The sequence below is a fragment of the Dermacentor silvarum genome, chromosome 8, assembly GCF_013339745.2.
Source record: "Dermacentor silvarum isolate Dsil-2018 chromosome 8, BIME_Dsil_1.4, whole genome shotgun sequence".
NCBI classification, from domain to species: domain Eukaryota; kingdom Metazoa; phylum Arthropoda; class Arachnida; order Ixodida; family Ixodidae; genus Dermacentor; species Dermacentor silvarum.
In genome coordinates, this window is record NC_051161.1 from 88638314 (window position 1) to 88660830 (window position 22517).

Sequence of the window (22517 nt, forward strand, 5' to 3'; positions counted from 1 at the left end):
CCCCTCTCTCCCCCTTCTCCTTTCTTACGATGGATCTTTTAAAAGCTGCACACCGCCCCCTCCGAAGAATACGCCCTGAAGAAGAAGCCGAAGTGGCTCCGAAAGGTCGGGCTGATAAATTTCCGTGTTTGGTTGGAGTCACTTGCTCATCTTGCTCATCTTTTACCCGAAACAAACCACGGATTTATCTTGCATCAATTTTCTTTCTGAAGCGCTACGTGCCCGGTATTTCCCGGTCACGAATGGCGTGCGCATTATCAGCGTCACATAGCATTCTCGACAGGAAAGTAGCGAGCGCAGACTTTTCAAGAAGCGAAACGCAAGCAAGACACATGACAATTATTATGTGGGGATATGATAAGCCCCAAAGAGCGTAAGCTTCTTTTAGAGCGCGCAACCAATTTAAATGCCACCCGCCTAATATAGCCACTAGGCCAGTTTGAAATGTACTAAATGATGAAGTGATTACGCAGTTTTGCGATTTCTTTTATGTAGGCAGTGAAAAAAAGTGAGCTCTAGGATACCTGTCAATATGTAGTTGGATATCGAATCAACGATGCTACTATGTACCCACTTCACACGCAGGAAAATATCTGAAAAATTTCGCCTTCAGTGTGCATTGCAATGTGCACGAACACAAGAATTTGCTAATTTAGCCAGCTTGTAGGAGCTCAGTTATCATTCCCATCAAGAATCTAGATGCCACACAGGGCTATTCTTTTTCACTGAAACTTTGGCCGAATTGGGAATTTAAAATGCGTTTGCAGCCTGCCTATTATACTGGGGTTCTGCAGGGCTCACTGTGAAGTCGTTGTGTGGTCTGACATCGTTTCGCCATTGCATCAAGTGCTAAAATTCTTCCCGCAAGGAAATACACCCGCAATCAGGCAAAAAGAGGGTAGGAGGTTCTAGTCGCAATTGCCAGTAAGTTTGGGCGCATGAAGCTCTCGAACAATGAAGAAACCACTCGCGCACATGTTATATGCCTTTATCACTGCACAGCTGATTTGTACACTTGTCACTTGTACAAAACTACTTAAGCTTGAGTAAGTAAAAGAACAGCTGAAATGTTTCGTGCAACCTTTCTTCCGCAGATCCTTCCATATTACGTGAGAGGCTACATCACAAAGCTTTCCGGATTCACTGGAATTTTTGTCGCTGCCGTGGTAAGCGCCGCCACCAGGTAAGGGTGGTGAAACAACATATTTGTGAATAAGTGGAAAAATTGTGCGCAGAAAATTGCAGAAAAAGAGACTCAAAAGCGAACGCGTTGAAATAATTGTAGTTTCTCAAGTTATCCCCTTCGTGCGTCGGTAGAGCTCCGCCCGTTCGTTGCTGAGCTTGTGAGCTACATGATGAAGTGCTGGTACAATGCTCATAGATTCGGCTCATGGTGACAAGAGTTTATTCAATGTCATTTTATTCCCGAAGTTCACCAAAAACATTACATAAATGAGCTACAGTGTTGTTTTTATTTTCATGAATTAGAGACCACCCGAATCTTAAGAGTGATAATCTGTAAACTTGGGGTAGTTGGAAGCACGACAATATTTAATGTTTCCAAGCACTCTTAGGTAAGAAGAGGAAGAGAACCGGACAGAAAGAAGTTAAAACTCAGTGTTTTTACTAGCATACATTACTAGCAGTGTTTAATTGCGATATGAATTATGTGGACACTGTAAGCGTATTTTGCCGTGGTCTTGGACGTCGCGGTGAGGTTCCGTATAAAGTCGAAACACGCTAACATCGTCGTGGCGCGCCGTACGCTGTATGTGCGAGTGAAAGCTTGCGATAGTCAGCCGACGATCGTGGCTCAATCTCTCGCGCGCGAGGGAGAAAGGCGGGGTGGAATCGCGCTACTTCTGTCGCGCGCGAGGCACTGGAGGGGGGGGGGGGGGGGGGGGTTGCACTCAGGCTGGCCACGCGGGCGCCGTATCTTGAAAGCGATCTGCTATGTGTAAGCAAATCATGATCCATTGCACTCTGTGAATGTGGAGGACCAGCGAATCTGTTATACCGCACGACATAGAGCTGCACAATGAATTTTGAATTAAAGGTACGAAAATACTTATTGTCCTGATCGGTGGTCATCGTGACGATAGGTACGCGCACACATTCGCGTATCACCTCTGTTATTAGATCTGTCCGTCACGTAAGACAATGAATGGCTCATACCCCCTTAACAATCGCTCACACCCACGTAATACGTGGCCTCCCCATTACGACGATAGAAGAGAGGTAAAATTCTACGCTGCAATAATGAGCGGCAACGGAGCCAGCTGTGGAAGAAGACGTCGACGACAAACGAGTGAGCAGTGGCACAAGCACGTTCGCGTGGTTGGCACTCCTCAACTTCTCGTCGGAAAAGCACCGCGTCAGCACATCCACCACATTGTGCCGTCGCTCTTCCGACCGTATCTCGTTGATTTCCGAGAAGTCGTTATCAAACGATGGGCGATCACATACTCGGTAGCTTGATCCGAAGTTGCGATCGAGAAAGTCTCTTTGGAACTTTGCGTAGGCGCCGTCGAATCCTGGCACCGTGCCATCGTGGCGTCGACGTCTCTTTGCGACGTTCTCGGCGTCCCGATATGCGTCGTCGGCTCTTGCTCGTCGCTTACGTTCCACATCGCGGGCACGCTCATCTCGGACCACCGTGTTGACACGACGTCGGCGGTCTATCGCCCACCACTGCTCTGGCTGTCGCTCCTCTAGATACGCTTCTCTTCAGGCGTACGGATCCCGCGTGGCCTTCCCGTAGCAACGGTGGGGAGAAATGGTTGCGAAAAAATTCAGTGCCATTCCACTCTGTGAAGGTGGATGACCAGAGAAGCTGTGTATGTGGCGATTGACCGTTGCTACGGTGAAACGTTCCAAGTCTGCGGGATCGGCACCCATGGACGGTTCGCATTTCTTTCCTGCATCGCCGTCCTGGTGGGCAGCACGCTTACACTTGACGTCCGCGGCTGTCGGTGGTCTTCTTCCGTCCCAGCCACGCCCATTTTCTTTTTTGTTCAAGCCATCGTTCTTGGTAGGCACGCTGTTCTTCTACAGACCGTACAACACGCGGCCTACCCCTTTCACAATCAGAGCAGAACTGAGCAAAGGAGCCTATGTAGAGCATGACGTCAGCAGAAAGAAGACACTCAGACTGGTAGGCACTAGTCTGAATACGTGGGATGGCGTATACCCGTATGTTGAGAACGTAGACATGGCCGACTCGGGGTCAAAGTGTAGTATCTGTTCTTATCAGCTTAATATCTGATACGGGTTCACTTGGACCCAAGATATTAAACTTATTTTTGCAAGTTCACTGAGTGCTTGAAGCCTGCTTCACCTCCACCGCGGGTCGGCCCGGTATTGCACTATCTTCGGGAACGGCCCATGGTTTTTGGTCTGCGTACATCGATGTGCTGGACACTAGCTACACAAAGCTTCCCTGTACAATTACCTTTGGTCACCATATCAGGCGTACACTACGTCACGCACTGCGTTATACATTCACATGAGACACATCGTTTTAGACAAAGGTGGCAGCCTGGTGGCCGTTAAACCGGGCATACCGGCGCTATGCGTTTGCTTTTCCCTCTTTCATTTAACTTTTAGGGGAGCGTTTTTCCACGCGGACGACAAGAAATCTCGGATCCTAGCCATCAACAGCTTTGCTGTAAAAGTGCGAGCTCGCGCGGGCCTCATCTTCAAAGTGATCCGCGATGTGGATAAAGTGTAACTGGTGCCAGTACCTTTGTATGCGTTGTGCTTTCGAATTTCGCGTTGAAGCGAGAGACGGCACGAAGGTCAATTCACTCGCTGCAGCTGCCGCGCCTCCTCACTCCAGCGTTCTGACAGCGAATTTCGGCATTCATCCAGCAAGATATGTTCATGTTCACCTGCGCTCGCGTGAGACTGTGCTTCTTAATTTATTTGGTAAGCGAATGTTTGCAAGTTTATATGTCCGATAAAACTACTATCCTAAGTTCGTATAGTTGTCTACTAATTTGCTATCGCAATCTATGCTTCGCCTTTCTGGCGAAACTGCGACATTTTTTACAAGCATAACTACACGTTAGCATAGAAGAAAAATCAAAGCCCTTTATAACGGCGGAGCTGTTTAAGCCAGGCGCAATGTGTCTGCTGAATCAAAAAAAAAAAAACTCGCTGAGCGAGAGCGTTACCTAGCAACCACCTCGCGGAGCGGCGTGTTACTTAAGGAGAGGGAAGGAGAGCATGCGCGCGGCGCGCTATGCTCGGGAGAGAGAAAACGAGAGCGAGAGAGAGAGAGCGAAAGAAATTGTAGCAGCACCAACGAGGCAACGCGCAGAGACGCTGCTGACGCCGTCCGTGTCTTCCCGTTTCCCCGCGTTCGCGCCGAACGCGCGCTGTGTGGGATGGATGGATGGATGCTATGAGCGTCCCCTTTGAAACGGGGTGGTGGGTTGCGCCACCAAGCTCTTGTCCGTGACCTCAGAAGACGCCTCTGGCGGCGGCTCGGCAGGTTTCGACCAGCCACGCCCCGGCAAGCGTGGAGGTGCAGCTTGGCCATGGCGTCGCTGGGAAGCTAAAGCTCGGAGCCGCCGCGACGACGGCAGAACTATCGTTGACTCTGTGGCGAGTACATGTAGCATTGACATAGGACGACCAAAGAAGATCCGGACACCCGAAGAAGAAGCCGCTGATCTTGAAGCGTGTCGTGCGGTCAAGCGAGAATCTGCGCGTTGGCGGTGAGCCGATTCGGAATACCGTGCCTAGCAGCACTTATAATTTCCCTAGCAAAACTTAGCCAAGCCTAGTAAAACCTGGAAGAAAAGCTAGGTCGATCACCAGCTGTGCTGTTTAATCCAGCCTTCCGCCACTAGTGCAAGCGGCCCCCGTTTTCTTTTTCAAAAAAGACTGGTTGAACGCGAAGCTTTCTTCCACGCAAACTGAATCAAAGTCAAAGTCCAAAGCCAACGACCACGCAACGAACCCAAGAAATGCTGAGCGACTCGATGCAATGCATACGTGATTTGATTGTTTGTTTAGGATTGTATTTTTTAAACGTTGAAGCTGCGTGAAAGCCACATTTCGTTAAGTTGCATAGCCTTTATTTAGATCACGTAGCCGTTCATTACACGCACACACTCACACTTTCACGGACGACTCTACACTTGCACAGCACTGTCTTGGGATCGCTATGGTAGACGGTAAGAGGCTCTGCCGTTGCCAATACACGGGATCAGCCTTACGGGCACGATCGCGCTCGCGCTTAGGTTCGCGTGCGCTGCACCTCATGGCCAACCCATAGTGACGGCCGAGAATGCATTGCGCGACGCGCGTATTGCAATGCAGATATATACAGTTCGTCTGGGTAGCGTGGCTGTTGCTGTTCCCATCGTTCTTATCCGTACAACTGCGAATGTGAACTGTATTGTTCTACGATACTGTATGTCGTGCGCAGTTGTTATATTGTGTGCGCACATGCGCAGCCGTTGTTCTATTGTGTGCGCAGATAGTTTCCATTGTGTAAGTTGACTTTCCTGCAATGCGTTTTCGGCCCTCACGGACGAATCAGTGAGACATAGAAAACTTCGCTTTAAAAACTATGGAGAACAGAAGGTATCGTATTTAATCTATATCAATGAGAAAGTGATTAGCCACCGATAAACGCTCTCCTGTTATGTATGTCTCTGTCGACCAGAATAGAAGTGTCTCACGTTCATTTTACGTGGCTGAGTACCTATACAAACGTTATTTATTGCATAGATTAAGTTTCAGCAAAAAATTAATTATGGGGTTTTACGTGGCAAAACGACGATCTGATTATGAGGCACGCCATAGTGGGGGAATCCGGAATAATTTGGACCACCTGGGGTTCTTAAGCGTGTATTTTTGATTATTTGACGGGTATTTTTTGATTATTTGACGGGATTTGACGGGTATTTTTGATTCTCGCCTCCATCGAAATGCGGCCGCCGCGGCTGGGAGATTCGATCCCGCGACCTCGTGCTTCGCAGCCCAATACCAAAGCAACTAAGCAACCAAGGCGGGTAAATGTCAACAAATCTCTGAAAAATGCCTAGTTGTCCCCAAACAAAAGACCCTTTTCGGGGCTGCTGCTTCATTTTTTGGCCTCAGTCAGGTCTGGTTACCACAAGGCTGAACTTCGCTGCCTCCAATTTCAGCACAATATCTTCGATAATCAACTCCCAGGCTGCCGTTCTTTACGTGGATGTACTGTCGCCGCGCTTTGACAGCGTAAATCTTCATTTCAAATGGGTTGCACGCGGTACAGGTAAGTCTTACTTTCCACCTAACTATTTGCGTAACATTTCTGAAGTGCTACTGCAAGAAGTTCTGATAGCTCGGTTGTTATTTTGTATTATCTATGTTATAAGAATTCAAATGCTTCCTTAATTTGGCGACTTTTTTGTCACATTTATTTATGGGTCTGTTCGACAGCCTACGCAAAATGTGAGCGGTATCTCAAGGCTACAAAAAATTGTGTCACCCTCTTTTACACTCAGCATTCCTACTAGGCGCGACGATGACGCTGTGCAGCTGTGCTTGTGTCTATATGGGATCTATCACAAGGGTAAGCATGTTTTAAGGATCTTCACGTTTGCGCGCTAGAATCAAAACCGTCATCTTTGGAATTATCGCGACGAAGCAGCCAAAGGTAATGAAAAATTCGTAAGACAAGCAACGAGCTTAATGAACGAAGAGTGTGAAAGATACAACAGTTGCTGAAGATATGGGGAGGGGAGGGTATGTTTTGAAGACAACATTGGGAAAGGTTGCTACTTGCGATGATTCGCCCTGGCTCACTGTTATGAAATGATGAGTACAGCATGAAAGGCCGGTTCCTGTGAAGGCAGGAAAATGCAAGATCTTGCAGAACTGTATCAGAGTTTGAACCGGGAGCGGATGCGTCCCTTCACGTAGTAGAACAGGGTGAGATTTGCACCAGAGTGGTGCCGTAGTCTCTCCTTATACCCCCGTCGCCCCTCCTGCATATAACTGGCTCTCCCAAATCATTTTTTTCATGGTGCGTGCTCTCGTGCAGCAGAGTTCCAGGCATATATCGGATTAAAATACCACTGATCGAAACGTCGTCGTCGTCGTCATCATCATATTCATCATGATCATCATCATAATTGTCATCATCAGCCTGTTTATGTCCATTGCAAAATTAAGACCGCTCCCAGCGATCTCTAATTAACTTTGTTATGCGCAAGCTGGCCCCATCCTATACCGGCAAATTTCCTAATTTTATCGCACCACCTAATTTTCTGCCATACTCGACAGTCGTCTCTTCTCTTGGAACCCATTCTTGAGCGCTTTAACGCAAAGCTATTCCAATCTGTTTCAATTTTGTTTCAACCACTAGCCCTCCACGATCGGTCCGATATTTTGAGGGTCACCCCCGCTTCGCGTGTCTGTCACGTGAAGCCGCAAAAACCACGAAAACTCCCCTTTTCATATCATGCAGAATGCAGATACCGTGGTTATACATGGTTTAACCGAACAACAGAAAATAAATTATTTCCAATTCCATGCCTTTTTACCTATTAGCCCTGTGCTATTGGTCAAAAATTTTGAGGCTTCAGCTATTTCAACTTTCTGGCGCGCGACGTCGCAATACCGCGAAAATGCACCACGTCCAAATGACGTGTGTGCACGAAAGTTGCATTTATATACCGAACAAAACTGAACATCTTTTTTTCTTTTGCAATGGCCGAAGACTACCCACTTCCGAAAGAACTAAAACATGGCTGCCCGCCCATCACACTGGCACTGGCAACTTGGAGCTGCCGGGGGAATGGGTTTCTGTGCGTATAGCAATCATTTTAAGCAAAGTGGTGGTGACCTAATGACCATTTAATAACATGGTATCAAAACGTTATTACCTTCTTTATTAAGCTTTCGTGCAAGCCTTGAAAGCTTCTAATTCCGTTACCAACTCATTTCTTGAATTAGTAACTCAGGCGTGGTAGAAATAAATTATTTGAAAACCGCCTATATGAATATATTAGGCATTGTTGCTGTCACGAGGGAGATGTACCGTCAATCGCAAAAGTTTAAGGGACGAAGGATCTGACAAGAAGCTGATTTCGCGTAGTCACACAACACAGCCTCAACTTAAATGCTCCAGCATATAGTAGTAGCCTTCGCCACCTCCACAGTAATTCGTTAAATCAGAAGTGCCACGCCTTAACAGAGCAGTAACAAGGTAACCCAGTTGACGAGTCAAGACAATGTAGAGGCGGCATGCTAACTCTGTACGCTCTGCCGTAATAATGTTCGTGACTGCATTTCCGCTATAATTTGAGCGCTACAGCATTGGTATGCGAAAATGCAGCGGCTAGATCAATGTCCTGAGAGATTACTCGAGGCGCTTGGGATGTGCCCATCGCCTGTCTTTTTCGTAAATTCAAAAGCCGCTTTAAATAATGGCACTCCTCCTTGTAACACATCTACAGGTGAAAGGTCTTCTTCAACATTGCGGTGCTTGAAAGCTTACTTTTGCAGCCCAACAAGGACGTTAAGATTGAATGGTTTAACTTTGTTAAACATGCACAGAGAAGTTTCTGTGTCTGCGGATGAGCTTTTGGATGAATTAGCAGCGAAGTCACCACGATTGGACTAGTGAACCATGACTAGTGCAGTTTAGTGCACGCAAAGTTAGTCGAAGTTGACGTTTTATTCGGGTGGAGGCAGTCTTTAAAATAAATGGATATTTCAATATCTGTTATACAATCAATATATTTTTGATCTGAACATTTCGGCCACTGACTGGTCGCGGGCTGGAACGTTGAAGTAAATATTTTGTGTTTTTCAACATATAGGCTTCATTCATATACAGGGTGTTCAACTATCGTGTACCAAGATCTAAAAATATGCAAATGCCACGTAGCCGCACATTACCAAGGTAATTTTGTTGGCCATCGCTTGGAGATGTTCAGATATTTTTTACCATTCTGCCTAATTAATAATTATAGTCTTAATAAATAACTTCTCAAATATTATATTTAAATTAACAGTGTCAATGAGAAAATTGCAGAGCAACATGAAGAACTCCCTATCCAGCTTTCTGTTGCTCAAAACGTGCTACATAAAAGTGTTCTTCGGAGCGTGAAACAAGCCCGCGAATACACGCAAAATTGCCGTGCCACTGGCCGCTCGAGGCACTTTCCATATATTCGCAGTCGTTGCAAAGTCCAAATGGCATCATGTTGAATTCGTATCGGCCGTCAGGTGTAATAAATGCAATTTTCTGGCGATCGGCTTCAGCCATCGCAACCTGCCAGTAGCCACAACCCAAGTTTAGGGACGAAGTGAATTCTGCTCCCTGAAGGCTGTGCAGGGCGTTGTCGATGCGCGGCAAAGGATAGACGTCTTTGCGCGTTACCTTATTTAATCGACGGCAGTCAACGCGAAAGCGAATAGACCCGTCCTTCTAGCGAACGAGAACGACAGGAGATGCCCAGGGACTGTGGAATGGTTGAATAACGCCATGGCGTAGCATATCGTCGACTTGGTCGTCAATGACGCGACGCTCTTGGGCAGAGAAGCGCTACGGTCGTTGCCGCAGCGGCTGGTGTAAGCCGATGTCAATGTAGTGCTGCACTTCCGACATTCGGCACAATTGCGGCTGAGAAACATCGAAAGAATTTCTAAAGTGGTCAAGAAGCTGAAGAAGCCCGGAGTGCTCGGCAGGGGTTAGGGTAGTGGCGATGGAGCTCGAGAACATGTCACTCGACTTCTCTTCCAGCAATGAAAGGGCGTGGAGTTCGTTGAAATCAAGTGGCAAGATTCGTCTGGCACGGTAACAAAGACCGAAGAGCCAACGTGTCCCACGCGGCCAGACACATTCGCCGACAAGCAACGTAACCGATGCAGAAAGGGCATTGTACACAAAAATATTGCAGAGGCCGGTGGCAATGTCAAACGTTGCAAACGGCAGTGGAACAGCTTTGCGACTCATAGAGATGTCAGGCGGGGTAAAGAAGACGGTAGCATCGGTGACGGCACCGCAGACGACTGGGACTAAGGCAACAGAGCCAGGCAGGAATGTCGGTGTCCTCACGCATGACCAGTTTAGGCGGCTGTTCAAGAGCGTCGCGAGATGGTGCGTCACACAGCGGCGAAAAGTCAACTTCAGCTCGTGCGCAGTCGATGACGGCATTATGACAGGATAAGAAGTCCCACCCAAGGTTGACGTCACGTGAGCAGGCAGAAAGAACAATAAGCTCGAGGCGTAACGCGCTGCGTGATTGCCGTGGGAAGCGAACTCCACGTCTAGAATTTGTAAATTACAATATGGGCCATGAGGTTTTTAATTAAAAGCTTAATTAGTGATTGTTTATTATTCGATTATGCATTTATTTGCTTGTGCAAGTATAATGGCCGCCTCTTCGAGTAGACCAGCTCATGAACTAGAATTGTGCTATCTGCCGCAGGCAACCTTTCAAAATTTTTGAGATTGTTCGCTGAAACATCCGGTATGTATTAATTACGCTAGAGGTGAACTAGCACTCCTCTGCTTTTACAATGTGGTTATATTGCAATTCAGTGTGCATAGCATGCCACACACGATCACTTTACCGAATCCACTACGATGTCTGGCGGGGTGTTTGACATGCCGCATTTCGTCACCAATAATGACGGAATACTTTTTCCTTCGTCGTTATGCCTGTAGCCTATAATAAACTTGTGCATGTGCTTTGAGCCGGTGATGCAACTCTTTTAATGAAAAAATACGCGACATGGCTGATTAGACTAAAGAGACATTTCGTCTCTCGCTATTACGAGGACCCAGAAGAATGTGCCCAAAAAATTGCCCCACCACCTTGATTTTCATTTACTGAAGTCTGCGGTGCCGCCAAATAAATGTATGCCGCTTTGACCTTTGACGGGTTTATTCACCATCTGTGGTAATTCAGGACAGAAAGGGGAATTGTCTTTTAAAAGTATCCTTGCGAGTTGGGTCTGTGTTGCGGTCCTCAAGAGTGGGTTTTGAATTCCAGCGCTTTAGTAACCAAAACATATCATCCGGCTTGTTTCGACAATGTCTTGCGTAATTCTCGGTTCCATTTCGCCTGGGAAATTATGGTATACTCTTTATTGATTTACAATGTGCCTGGGATTTCGTAGGCGTCAATGCTTTCCCAAAACCGCCTCAGTATTCAAGTAGCATTGCAGCAGCTCTGTATCGTCAACTCAAAAATTGATTGGGTCATTTAAACAACCCGATTTGGAAATTTCACGGAACTTAAGTGGAGTCTCGTTTTAATTTGATTCTGCTCGAACGCTACTAGCTACTAAGAAACGTGTGCATAGCCTGGTGGGCAAAAGTGCTAGGCCGTCCTTTGACGCAACTATTTCGAGCACAATCTGAGAATGTCCTGCGATAAATTTCTATTCACTGCTCATTTTAGTTTTATTTGGCGAAGTCTAATATATTGATGTGCCTTGTGCGATCATGGAATACTCGTCGAGAGGATAGAGGCTGTGTGACCGCGGCCAGGCTTGGTGAGGGCTTGGCTGAAGGTGCTGCTGTATTCACATCATGTTTAAACATAATAAAATTGATTTCCGTGGTGCGCAAGCTAACTTCTGTCTGCTGAGTGTTTTCACTAAGATTGCTGCGTTCAAACATGCGGATTCGTCTTTATTCGTTTTGTGTGTGCGTGTGTTAAACCTAGAGAAAGAAATTTAAGCTTGAGTCTATAAACATTTCTTTTAGGTTACCGGTATTCCAGTGTACTCAATGGCTCTTTTAATAAGGGCCCATTAAACTTCAGAAAACTGCATGCGAAAACATTTCCCAAGCATTTCTACAGGGGGTAACTTCAGCGCTCACTGGTCATTTTGCAGATCGTAATGATGGTACTATCTGCATCCATGGGTCCTTTCGTGGGCTTGATGTTACTGGCAGTTGCGTTTCCTTTCGTGCATGCAAAGGTGTGTACGAAATGTTTCTTATTTTCAAACCCTAAACATAACATCAATTTAAAACCAAAATCTTTAAACTTCAAGATACTTCGAATACATACTTGGAGACATGGTATCTCAGCATTGTTTTTCTCTAAATGCGCGCCATTGAGATCTTCTCAACTATTGACACGTCTTGTGTGTGTATTGGCACAGCTTCATTACTTTTCATGAAGGTATTCAAGCTTTCTGAGTGATAGCATTAAAGGACCAACCAGATATATCTGCACAGTATGCCCTGAATGAGCATCACAGCACGACAAAAGAGAGTGAATATAGAGCATAACTGTTTGAGAACCTCACAACTGCACATAACTTTTAACTTACCCAATCCTTCTTGATATCTAGCTGTGGTGGTGATAACCATAACACATGCATCGCGGTAGTGATGTGATCTCGACCGGGTGAGGTAAGTCGTCACCGCAAGAATCAGGAGACGGCGACGAAGGCGGGCATCGTGATGACGAAAAATGTAAAAGACTGCATTCACTTCGTTCGTACAGGGTTGTGACTCCATCCGAGTCTCGAGCGGTTCTGCATAACACAAGGGCCAGGATGGTCTTAAATAACCCCTCGGGGTCTTGTGGTAGCCGATGTCTCCCTGGGGAGCTTGTGGAAGTCTTAGTGCCTTTGTCAGGTTGTCAAGTCGACGACCTCTTCCCCTTCGTGCCTTCTCCTTTGTGTGCTCGCCTTTGCGTCTGCTCAGAGCGTAGAAGGGTGACGCTTCCTCGGAAATAAAGGCAATTATCTCGACACGGGAAAGCGCACGGGCAAGTTTCCCACACTTGAGAGATTGAATTCAAAGCCGATCAAAACAGTAGAGTCACTGAGAAAAGTTAGTTTTGTGCCAATAACTGAAAGCCCCTACGAGTGACACCCTACAAATGCGCTGCAATTTTTCTACAGACCAAGTTTCCTGCTTTCTGCCTCCTCCTCTGACACAGGGCGCTGGAATTTCGACGCTGCTTCTTTTAGGGTTCCAGCTGGTGGTAATGTGGCAATCTATGCAAAGCGGAGTGAAACCTTCCTTGATGCCGGTCACACTGGAGTACTGCCAGGAAAATAGCAGTCACGTGGAAACCACGTCAAACGTCACAACCTCGCTGTCGACACCTAGGTGCGTGTTGCTAGCATGAAAACTTACCGCGAAGAGCACATTCAAGCTCGTTTTCTTTTTCTTTCTTTTTTTGTGCAGGTGCTCACAATTATTTCTCGAATGCTGGAGCTGAGTGCAGCAGCACACAGAGATCTGTATTAAAAAAAATTATGGGGTTTTACGTGCCAAAACCACAATCTGATTGTGAGGCACGCCGTAGTGGGGGACGCCGGAATAATTTCGACCACCTGGGGATCTTTAACGTGCACCTAAATCATAAGTACACGGGTGTTTTCGCATTTCGCTCCTATCGAAATGCGGCAGCCATGGCCGGGATTTGATCCCGCGACCTCGTGCTTAGCAGCCCAACACCATAACCACTAAGCAACCACGGCGGGTGATCTGTATTTGGTGGTCACTGTTCGGCTAGAAATAAACTGTCTAATGTAGGGACACTAATGTATAAGCGCTGCTCACATTGCTATGTGGACGACCCCTTTTAGTCCTGCAGTTAATGTTACGCGCGTTGTTCATGTCCATGGCCGCTGAATTTTAGAGCGCAAAAGTCCTTCACGTTTCATATCTGCTTGTGGGGAAATAGATTTTCTAGATAGCAGTTACTTACTAGAAGTCATCAATGGTGCGGTAAACCTGCATTCATGCTGGTAGGAATGTGCGCATTGCCGTTGTCCTAGCTACCTCCCTAACAACAACGCTTCAGAAAAAGGTGAGATTAGGAGCGCTGCCAAGAGCTCGGAAAGAGTCCTGTTTTAAAGAAGTTGGCTCTTTGAATCGACTCATGAAAGGTTTGGTAAAAAGTGGTCGCAGTAATGATTGTAGCAAATGTTTAGGACCCCTGCTATCTCATTAATCTTGGAAGCAATGTTGCTTAGCAATTCTGTGCGCTGATCGATTTAGGATACCATACATGTCGCCACAGTAATCCTAAAGAACGCCGGTTAGACTTGCGGTTCTAACACTTTACATCGCACATTCGTTTATTCGCAGGCAACCATTGGCGCTGTTTCGGCTTTCTTCGTTTTGGAGCTGCCTCATCAGCACTTGTGCTACAGTGATATTGGGTGTCCTGATAAGTGTGGCAACAGGTAAAGAGAATTGTTTAAGTTTCGTCATGTGTGATAATATTGGAGTGGTTACATGAACTCACCCTTACGAAACATGCTGTTCAACACGTTGCACGCATTTTTTAAAAGTGTTGTTCACGTTTTCACCGAGAACCGAGTAACAGGTTCGTAATTTCGACTAATATTCCTTAATGGCGTGCGTCAAGTGCAGTGCCGATAGAGTAAGATTTTATCAAGCTAAGTTACGCGGCCTGAGTGAAATTAAAAAGACAGAAGAAAAACGATTGAACATTTGCAACAAAAGAAACAGCCCCGATAATGAACTACCAGTAATTTCTGTTTTTACGCGCTCAACTGAAAGTTATCTCCAATGAAGCGTGCTTTGCTGTTTACAAACATAGGCCCTGGATGGCTCCAGCTTTTGCCCACTCACATATCGCGCTTAATGTAGCAGTCAAGAAAGACAACGGCGAGTTGCAGGAGTGCGTTAAAGCGGAAGCGCTTTTAACGCTTTTTTCACTGACATAATCACAATTTTACCAGGCTATCTTGCATTAATATATACAAAAAATATACTTAGTAGTCTAAAGCAATTATGTGCCTTTACTTTATCCTAAAACGCAAAAGAGAGACGTTCCATGCATCGAAACAATTTCGAAACAGCCATTTTGTTCTGATGTAGTGGACTGGTAAGATACATGACCGGAAGTTTCTGGAGCCACAGGCTCGTTGCTTTTATCGTGTGCGCAAAACTGCGTGTACGTGAGCTTCCTCCGAGCAAGAAAAGTGAAATGGGCATAAGCAGACTTAAGCATCAATGAGCAGTGAACTGTATCTATTGTATACCTATATTGTATCTTGATATTATCTTGACACCGCGTCTCGCGCTGGCGCATTGAGCACATTGAGTGAACTTAACGGATGTGTCAAATAACATGCGCTGTTTGCTAGGCTCTGGCCAGCAATATTGATAGTCTTAAATCTCTGTCTTCGGCGCATGTGCTTGCTTTCTGCATGGTTACAACCGTGGCTACCGTTTAAAACTGAGCAGGTTAGACTGGTCTTACGGTGTAGCAGCGGATAGAAAGTAATGCGACCAGCCATCCCAGTTCAAATAAAAAAGTTCGGCTGGTGTTACACTCTTGTAACACAAGAACGGCACATTTGGTAATAGATGAAGCTATGCAATCGGGGCTAGACTTCTTGCAAGACATAACGAGCCGCAACGGGACGTACACGTGTGGCACTAAGGCGACCTCCTGAAGGTCATAAGAGCACTTCACGTTGTACCTAAAGTGCAGCATGTTTGACACCAAAAGTGTTACAACGTCATCTGAACACTTGCTAAGGCATCAAGTTACGCAATCGGGGTCAGACTTATCGCAAGACTAACGAGCCCTGCAATTATGTCGACCCTTTTGTACGACACATGAGGAGCACTTAATGTGCACCATGTTCGTCGCCAACACAAGCCAAACTACTTTTTTTTAAGATTTTTTTTTCTTCGCGAGCACACACTGGTTGCAGCTCGATGGGTGCCTTAAAAGGAACGCCTGTCGGTGCTCGCGAACGAATGCAACTGTCCTAGAAATATCGCTGCGATGTGACGTGTGCAATCACGAACGAATTAGGCACACCTTTAGGAAGCCCGAACGGTGAATCAGCCGTGGTATCCAGGAAGCGTGCTCGTCTCGCGCCCCGGCCGGAGTCCCGGTTTCGATTCCCACCCAGACCGAAATGTACTAAATTTTCCTTTCAAAGCCACTAATTTGCTTTGTTTACAGGAACCTCCCTGAGAAATGTGGCCTCAATCCGAGCATTCTTTGTGGCCTCAGTCATTTTTCGTCACGGCGCAGTTTCGCTATAGTTTCGCCAAGGTCTCCGCCAAGGGCACCGCCATCATAGGCACCTAAGGCCTTAAAAATATAGTATCCACCACTCAGGCCGAAATGTATATAGCTATTCACCGTCACTAATATAAAGCTCGTACTCAGTAAAGTGAGCACTTCATCTAAAAGCCAGAAAAAGGTATGTTTCAATGTGGAATTATATTTTGGTAAACAAAAGTTCTAGGTCTACTGAAGTACGTAAAGTGGAATTATTTCGATGACAGGCACCTTTATAATACGTGGTTTAAAATGCTTCTTTACCAGAATATTTCCTTCTGGCGATAGTAGCAAAACTGGTTTATCACATTATTTGGATTTTTTCACGCTCTCTGATGACTGGCGACAGTAAGTTATGCTTAATTTCAAGGCTGTCCTCTTCATGTGTGTTCGTAGAAGCATACCGCGTGAAATACTCTAAAAAAAGTATGATCGCGTAACGTTGCCGCTGATGCTTAAAATCATGGCTCTCCCGTAGCTCATGTGTGGTACTGAAGGGAGAACGGTGAGCCCGAAGCCACGCATGCGAAAGGAGAGCGCTCATACAGATCCAGGCAAAGCGATGCACACTAGGCAGTAATAAACATCCGACAAACCCAATGACAGGTGGGAGATGTCGCGTCAACGCCTTGTCTCGGAAACCATTGAATAGCTCGCGGCATTAAGAAGCCAAAATCAAGTTACACTGTCGCAGAACACAACGCACGGCCATCTTTGCGTTTGAACTAGACGTGACAACTGGAAAACGAGCAATCTCGAAATTTTTACAATGAGACGGTGATGTGAAATGGTATGTGATGTGGTATGTGAAATCTTTCACTTGAGCTGTTGAGGGCTTAGATCTTGGCCAGTTCTCGTTTTCTTAAATTTTTTTTGTGTTCTTGCTAGAAATGCACTGAAGTCCGTAGTTGTTGCTCTAAATTTAACCAATTGAATAATTCTAAGCCTCATGTCGTGGTCGCTTTTTCGTGTTCATTGATGGTCTTCTGAAAAGAATAGATTTTCCAGCCACATCACCAACATTTTGGAGGGGACGAAATACAAAATAGGTCACGCTAATGCGATAGTGTTAGAGAACCTGAGCCTTCTTTGCGGTATCCTTCTGACAAAAAATGGGACCCGGCACCAACGACAGGGCAATCTAACACACGTCTCAAAGCGCTTGCTGACGGAAGGGAAGAAAGCAATAAACTAGCACGGGCCGCACACGCCAGACGTTTCAAAGAGCTACTTTGACACGAGCGTAGCATGCGTGCGATTGTGGGGTCCTGGTTTGAGCACTGGGCTAGTGCATTGGAAGACAGAGGTTCTAACACGCATTTCACGGATCGGTCGTTTACCTTTTTATTGCACCATAGGTGGACTTGCGCTTTTGATTTATGTAGCAGAAGACGTGTGCAATCACGAACGTGTTATTGGTGTGTTATTGGTACAAGAGGGCATTACATTATGCACGAGCTCGTAAATTTGTAAGAGGAAGGACGAATAGAAAAGTCACTTTGATAAATTAGAGTGTGCTGTCGAGTCTTCACAAACATACCATTCTAAGTATACTACTGCATACTCACGGCGGCTTCATATGGTGGCTTTCGAGCACTCTAGAGCACTCTCAGACAGCTGATTTTGTTCTGAAGGTCAAAAAGGGCCGCTGCGGCTACATTCAGGTGTATCTTTCCAATCACGCGATTCCAGATCACAGAGCCAGGAAACGCTCCCAGTGTTGCCATCGAAGCAAGCGAGAAATCCGGTCGCATTCAAGTCGCGTTAGTTCACCTCATAGAGTTTCTCACTATAACACCTAGAGTGTAAACTGGCGCCACCGTCTATGCGAGTTTCTTAAAGGGCTGCCGTGCCCTAATGGGAATGACGGGATATGTGTCTGCAAGGCTTGTGCTGGCTGGTGTTGTACGAGGCTTCGTCTAAAACGTGGATATGGCTACACAAATACCGCGTTCTTAAAATAAAATTTACATAAAAGGCTTTCATTCACCCATATTACATCTATCAATAAAGTTTACTCACCTACAATGCAGCATCAAGCGAAGAAAAGCAAGAACAGACGACAAGTAGTTCCAAAGCGAGAGATAATCTTGTCATCTGCCCTCCAACTTTAGCGGCCAGCCGATACTGTTTACGTTTCATAGAATTTTGCATCCAATAGTATGTCCTCAAAATTAAACAAAATATGTTTTTGTGTAATAATAAAGGTAAAGCAGTTTTTTACGTCCTGTTTTAGCAGGAAATGAATCATTGTGACAGACGGAACGGTGCTAGCCAGGCGCGTCTTCAAGGCGTTCTGGCTCTCCAAGAACGATGCCAATCCGAATCCACAATATACCGGCATTCCCATGCATACCGCAGCGCAGCAGCGCCACATTTCCCTCTAGGTTTTATAGTGTGAAACTCTATGGTTCACCTCTTGGCGTGGTTGCGCAGGCGAAGAGGGACTCTCGCTCCTTTCGTAGCAACGAGGATTGTCCCCTGTGACTGTTATTATCTGTGGCGGTGCTGTCCACGTTACCCTATTTCCCTCAGCTTTCGCTTCCTTCGCCATCACTGCTCCGTAAGGTAGCCTGCGGTTAGGTTGGCTCTAGATATATGTTACTTGGATTAAGGCTCCTCCGGAATTGGGTTGATGGAACTTGGAGGACCACAGTGACCATCTCAAGATGCCATTAGCGAGTGAGCGAGTGAGAGTGGCCTAGACGCCTTTTTATTTTTTTTTTATTTGTGTGCACATTGCAGAAGGCTATGCTATCGAAATAAATTGTAGGTCCCCCACTACGACGTTCTTCATAACCGGTGTGCCCCGTGGGGCGCTGAACAACGTAATCTAATTTGATTTCAATTTGGGGTGCTATAACGTAAAATGATTCCAGACTGTTTTGATTCCACACTTCTGACGTCAAATTTACGCAACCACCGACGCAAGCATCGGGCGGTGACCCGCAGCGTTGTCTGAACAACCGAATCACTCTCCTCGTTTATAGGAGGTCACCTTTGTTCGCTTTCAAAACCAATAACATTGTCTACACTCAGCGGTTTTTCTTATCTAACTGGCTGGCAAGAGGCGAGGAGCACGCTCTAGTGGAGAGGGTTTCGATGGGGCCGAGCCAGCACAGTGAAAATAGATAACCGTATGAAGAGGGTGGTGCCGGCTTCTCCAATTGGTTCGTTTCGCCTTACTTAGTTTGCGGTGGCTGGTCGAAAATCGCGGCGGCGTGCAACGGAAGGATAAGAATGCCGCTAAAACGGATCCTCAGCAAGGAAGAGTTGGCAGAGCGATGTCATGTGCGTGCAGAAACGACTCGATAACGTTTTACTGCCACGCAAAAAGGTTTATCATGCGCAAATAAATACATGCTCACCGGCAGGTGCGAGTAGCGAGGGCCTGAGCGATCGGCGGGCAGCCATCTTCTATTCCTTTCGGAACGGGGCAGTCTGTGGCTATTCAGAAAAAGTTTCAGTTTTGTTCGGCATAATAATGCATTTTTTTTCGCGTACACGTCACTTTGACGTGGTCAGTTTCCGCGGTTTCGTGAGGTCGCGTGACAGACAGGCGAAGTGGGCGTAGCCAGAAAACATTGGACCAATAGCAGAGGGCTAAGGGTGAAAAGGCGTCGAATCACGAATGATTCTTTTTCTTTTGTGCTGTTTATTCATGCATAATCAGTGTGTACAAGTTATATCAGTTGGGGAGCTATCGCGGTTTTCGTGACGTCTCGTGAGAGACAGGCGAAGTTGGGAGTGGCCCGAAAATGTTTTGACCAATCGTGGAGGCTGATTGCAGAAATTGGAATCAAAACAGTTTAAAATCATTTTACGTTATAGCGCCCGTGGTTCGAAAAGAAAGGTTTGTTTGTTGGTTCAGACCGAAGATGGTGGCGCTGACACACCTGTCAAGACATCTAGAAATTCATCATCCCCTCTTCCTGGTATGCGTAAAGGATTCGATAATAATGACAGATGAGTAGTATTTTACTATGTACTTAATTAAGTAAACAGCCGCGAACGTGCCTGTTAAACTTGCTGGCTCGATGCTATCTTTCTTGCTTCATAAATCGGTTTCATTATTCCTTCTTCCTGAATACTGCGTACTATTACTACAACGCCTGTGCGATTTGTAGGGGAACACAGGAAGCGGAACGCTGACGTGAAGCACTTAAACCAGTGGTTCGTTCACTTTTGGCGAAGGCTAGGGCTTGTACACAAGAACTCTACAGTGGTAAGTTTACGATACATTATTACGCTTTGGCTTCGTGGGATACTTAAATGTCCTCAGTGCTTGAAATAACATTGAGTTTTTCGGCTGACAATATTTAGGGTAAATTCCGCTTCGATAACTTACCTGGCATAATTGCACCAAATCGTTTAGGCACTATAGCGGACACAATGATGGAGCTGTATGTCATGAATCTAAGTATGTACCACATACGTGTAATATTTAGGATACATACCTTGCTTGTACACAGCATATTTATTCAAACAGCCACAAGCATGTGTGCTTCTTTAGCGTTTATGCTGCAGAGTCTTTCATTATTTTTATAATTGCTATGAATTTCAAGGAGAAGTTGGCACATTTTGGGGAACAGCTACTCCTCGTCGCTGGGAAAGCAAAATTAAAAGCCCGAAAATCACTGAAATACACTGAACAAAGTCAAATGGCGCGAACACTAGCGAAGTTGTCCTCACGAGTGATGGAAGGCGTAAAAGTTTTTTTTTTTTTTTTACCCGAAGGCTGGCGCTGGCACCACATAAGCTAAACATGGCATCGTACTATACACTGTTGCGTTATCCTACATTGGTGCTCTTCTTAGCGGCTAAGTCAGTTCACTAAAACTGGAAAGAAAAAGTAAATTTTGTTCCCAGGGCCTAATTGTTCCGTACCCGCTTTAGCTGTGATTCCCTGGCAGTACTACTCAGCTGCTGAGCGCATCATATCACGAACAAGATTAAAGTCACTGCGTTGGTTTGCAAAGTTAAAACTCTTCAACTATTTCATCATCAATTTGTCAAGCCCTTGTTGAGTCTGCTTCACTACACGAAATCGCACAAAATTGGCGTACGTGATCGATATGAAACATTCAAGAAGACGCTGCTGCAAAGCCACCTCTAGCCAGATGACTACGGCTTATTTGTCGTGATGAGACAATGGTCAAGGACACACGCATACGCGTGGACTTATAAAGGCGGAATCCTGCGAAGGGCGTGAAAAATTAGCGCCACTGAAGCATCGGCGGATAAATCGTGAAACACGTGCTGCTAACGGAAACAGCCCAACAGTGCCTCCGGACAAACAGCGACATGTGCTAAAATATGTATTCGCTCTGCACAACGTTAAGAGCAACGGGGCAAAGCCTAACCAGCGCCTTGCTGATTTTCATTATCGCTGAGCTTGACTGTTTATCTTGTGGGAGTAAAGGATATTGCGAAAAAGAAAAACTGTCACCCGCCCGACAATAGCCGGTACTATATAAAATGGAAAACCATACTGGTTTCCTAGTCGGCTCGATGACACATTCTTTAATTTCAATACGCATTCTCCTCATTGCATGCTTCAGAAGAACTAATCTTCGCTAATGCAAATGTCAGACAGAGTAACCGATGGCGAACGTTGGACACTGTCTTTGATGCTTTTGTTTTAATTACCATCCTTTCCAGATTGGAGACATGCAAAGCAACACCGACGAGACTTTCACTACCCTTCTGGACAGAAAAGGATCTTCTAAGCATGAAACAGCAATGTGAAATATATTGTCTGACTGAGTGCGAGTGAATAAAGTGAAACTATACACCAATTCTTTTATCCTCTTTCATAGACTAAAGAGAGAATGCTGCATTATCCAGTACCGGAAACCCCCACCCCTACCCCAACCCAAAAAAAGTGAGCATATTGTGACAAGCAATCCACAGCGTCCTTCAAGTGCACCCCTAACCAATATTGAGTCTACGGTGCTTGCATCTATATGCGAACATTTCCCAAAAAGTTATGAGCGACGCTTTTCTTTAGCGTTCGTGTTGATTAACTGTGACAGTCTGGGAATTTTGTCTGCTGGAGAGCTCCTCTTTCAAAATCGTAGCTCAATAGAAAAGAAGCGCACTAAATAAGAGCACGATATCAATAGAAGAAAAATCGAAGTAATTAAAACCCTTAACAATCGCTTAGAGTGAAAGAAACACATTACACACTAATAACTTGCCATGAAGACGCAAATACATACAAAAGAAAATCCGCCAGAACCCACCTAACGATGAATGTCAACATTATTGCGATTAGCCTTGAAGAATTTAGCGACATTGTATTGCCGAATTTTACACTTCTGTGTACCCCCACATCCATTTTTTGTGTTACCGACGTCGCCTTCCTTTTTCTATAGTTCAACGCTCCTCGTTCAATACCCGCTCTGGTCAAGGTTTCTTCACTTCACTCCTTGGCTCAAAGTAGGCCGATTTTGATGCCAATTGGTTCCGTATGAC

The 22517-nt window shown here is 45.8% G+C and overlaps 1 protein-coding gene and 1 pseudogene across 1 annotated transcript; both read left to right on the forward strand.

Annotated features, from left to right (window-relative positions):
• Positions 1-1106: 1106 nt before the first annotated feature.
• Positions 1107-21826, forward strand: LOC119462743 (sodium-coupled monocarboxylate transporter 2-like). The gene is made up of 8 exons (XM_037724024.2): positions 1107-1183; positions 6162-6271; positions 6504-6571; positions 11857-11943; positions 12918-13090; positions 14078-14175; positions 20168-20265; positions 21702-21826. The coding sequence occupies exons 3-8, from the start codon at positions 6524-6526 to the stop codon at positions 21786-21788; spliced, it is 591 nt and encodes a 196-aa protein (XP_037579952.1). The 5' UTR covers positions 1107-1183; positions 6162-6271; positions 6504-6523; the 3' UTR covers positions 21789-21826.
• LOC119462960 (U2 spliceosomal RNA) lies at positions 3212-3391 on the forward strand (annotated as a pseudogene).
• Positions 21827-22517: the final 691 nt, after the last annotated feature.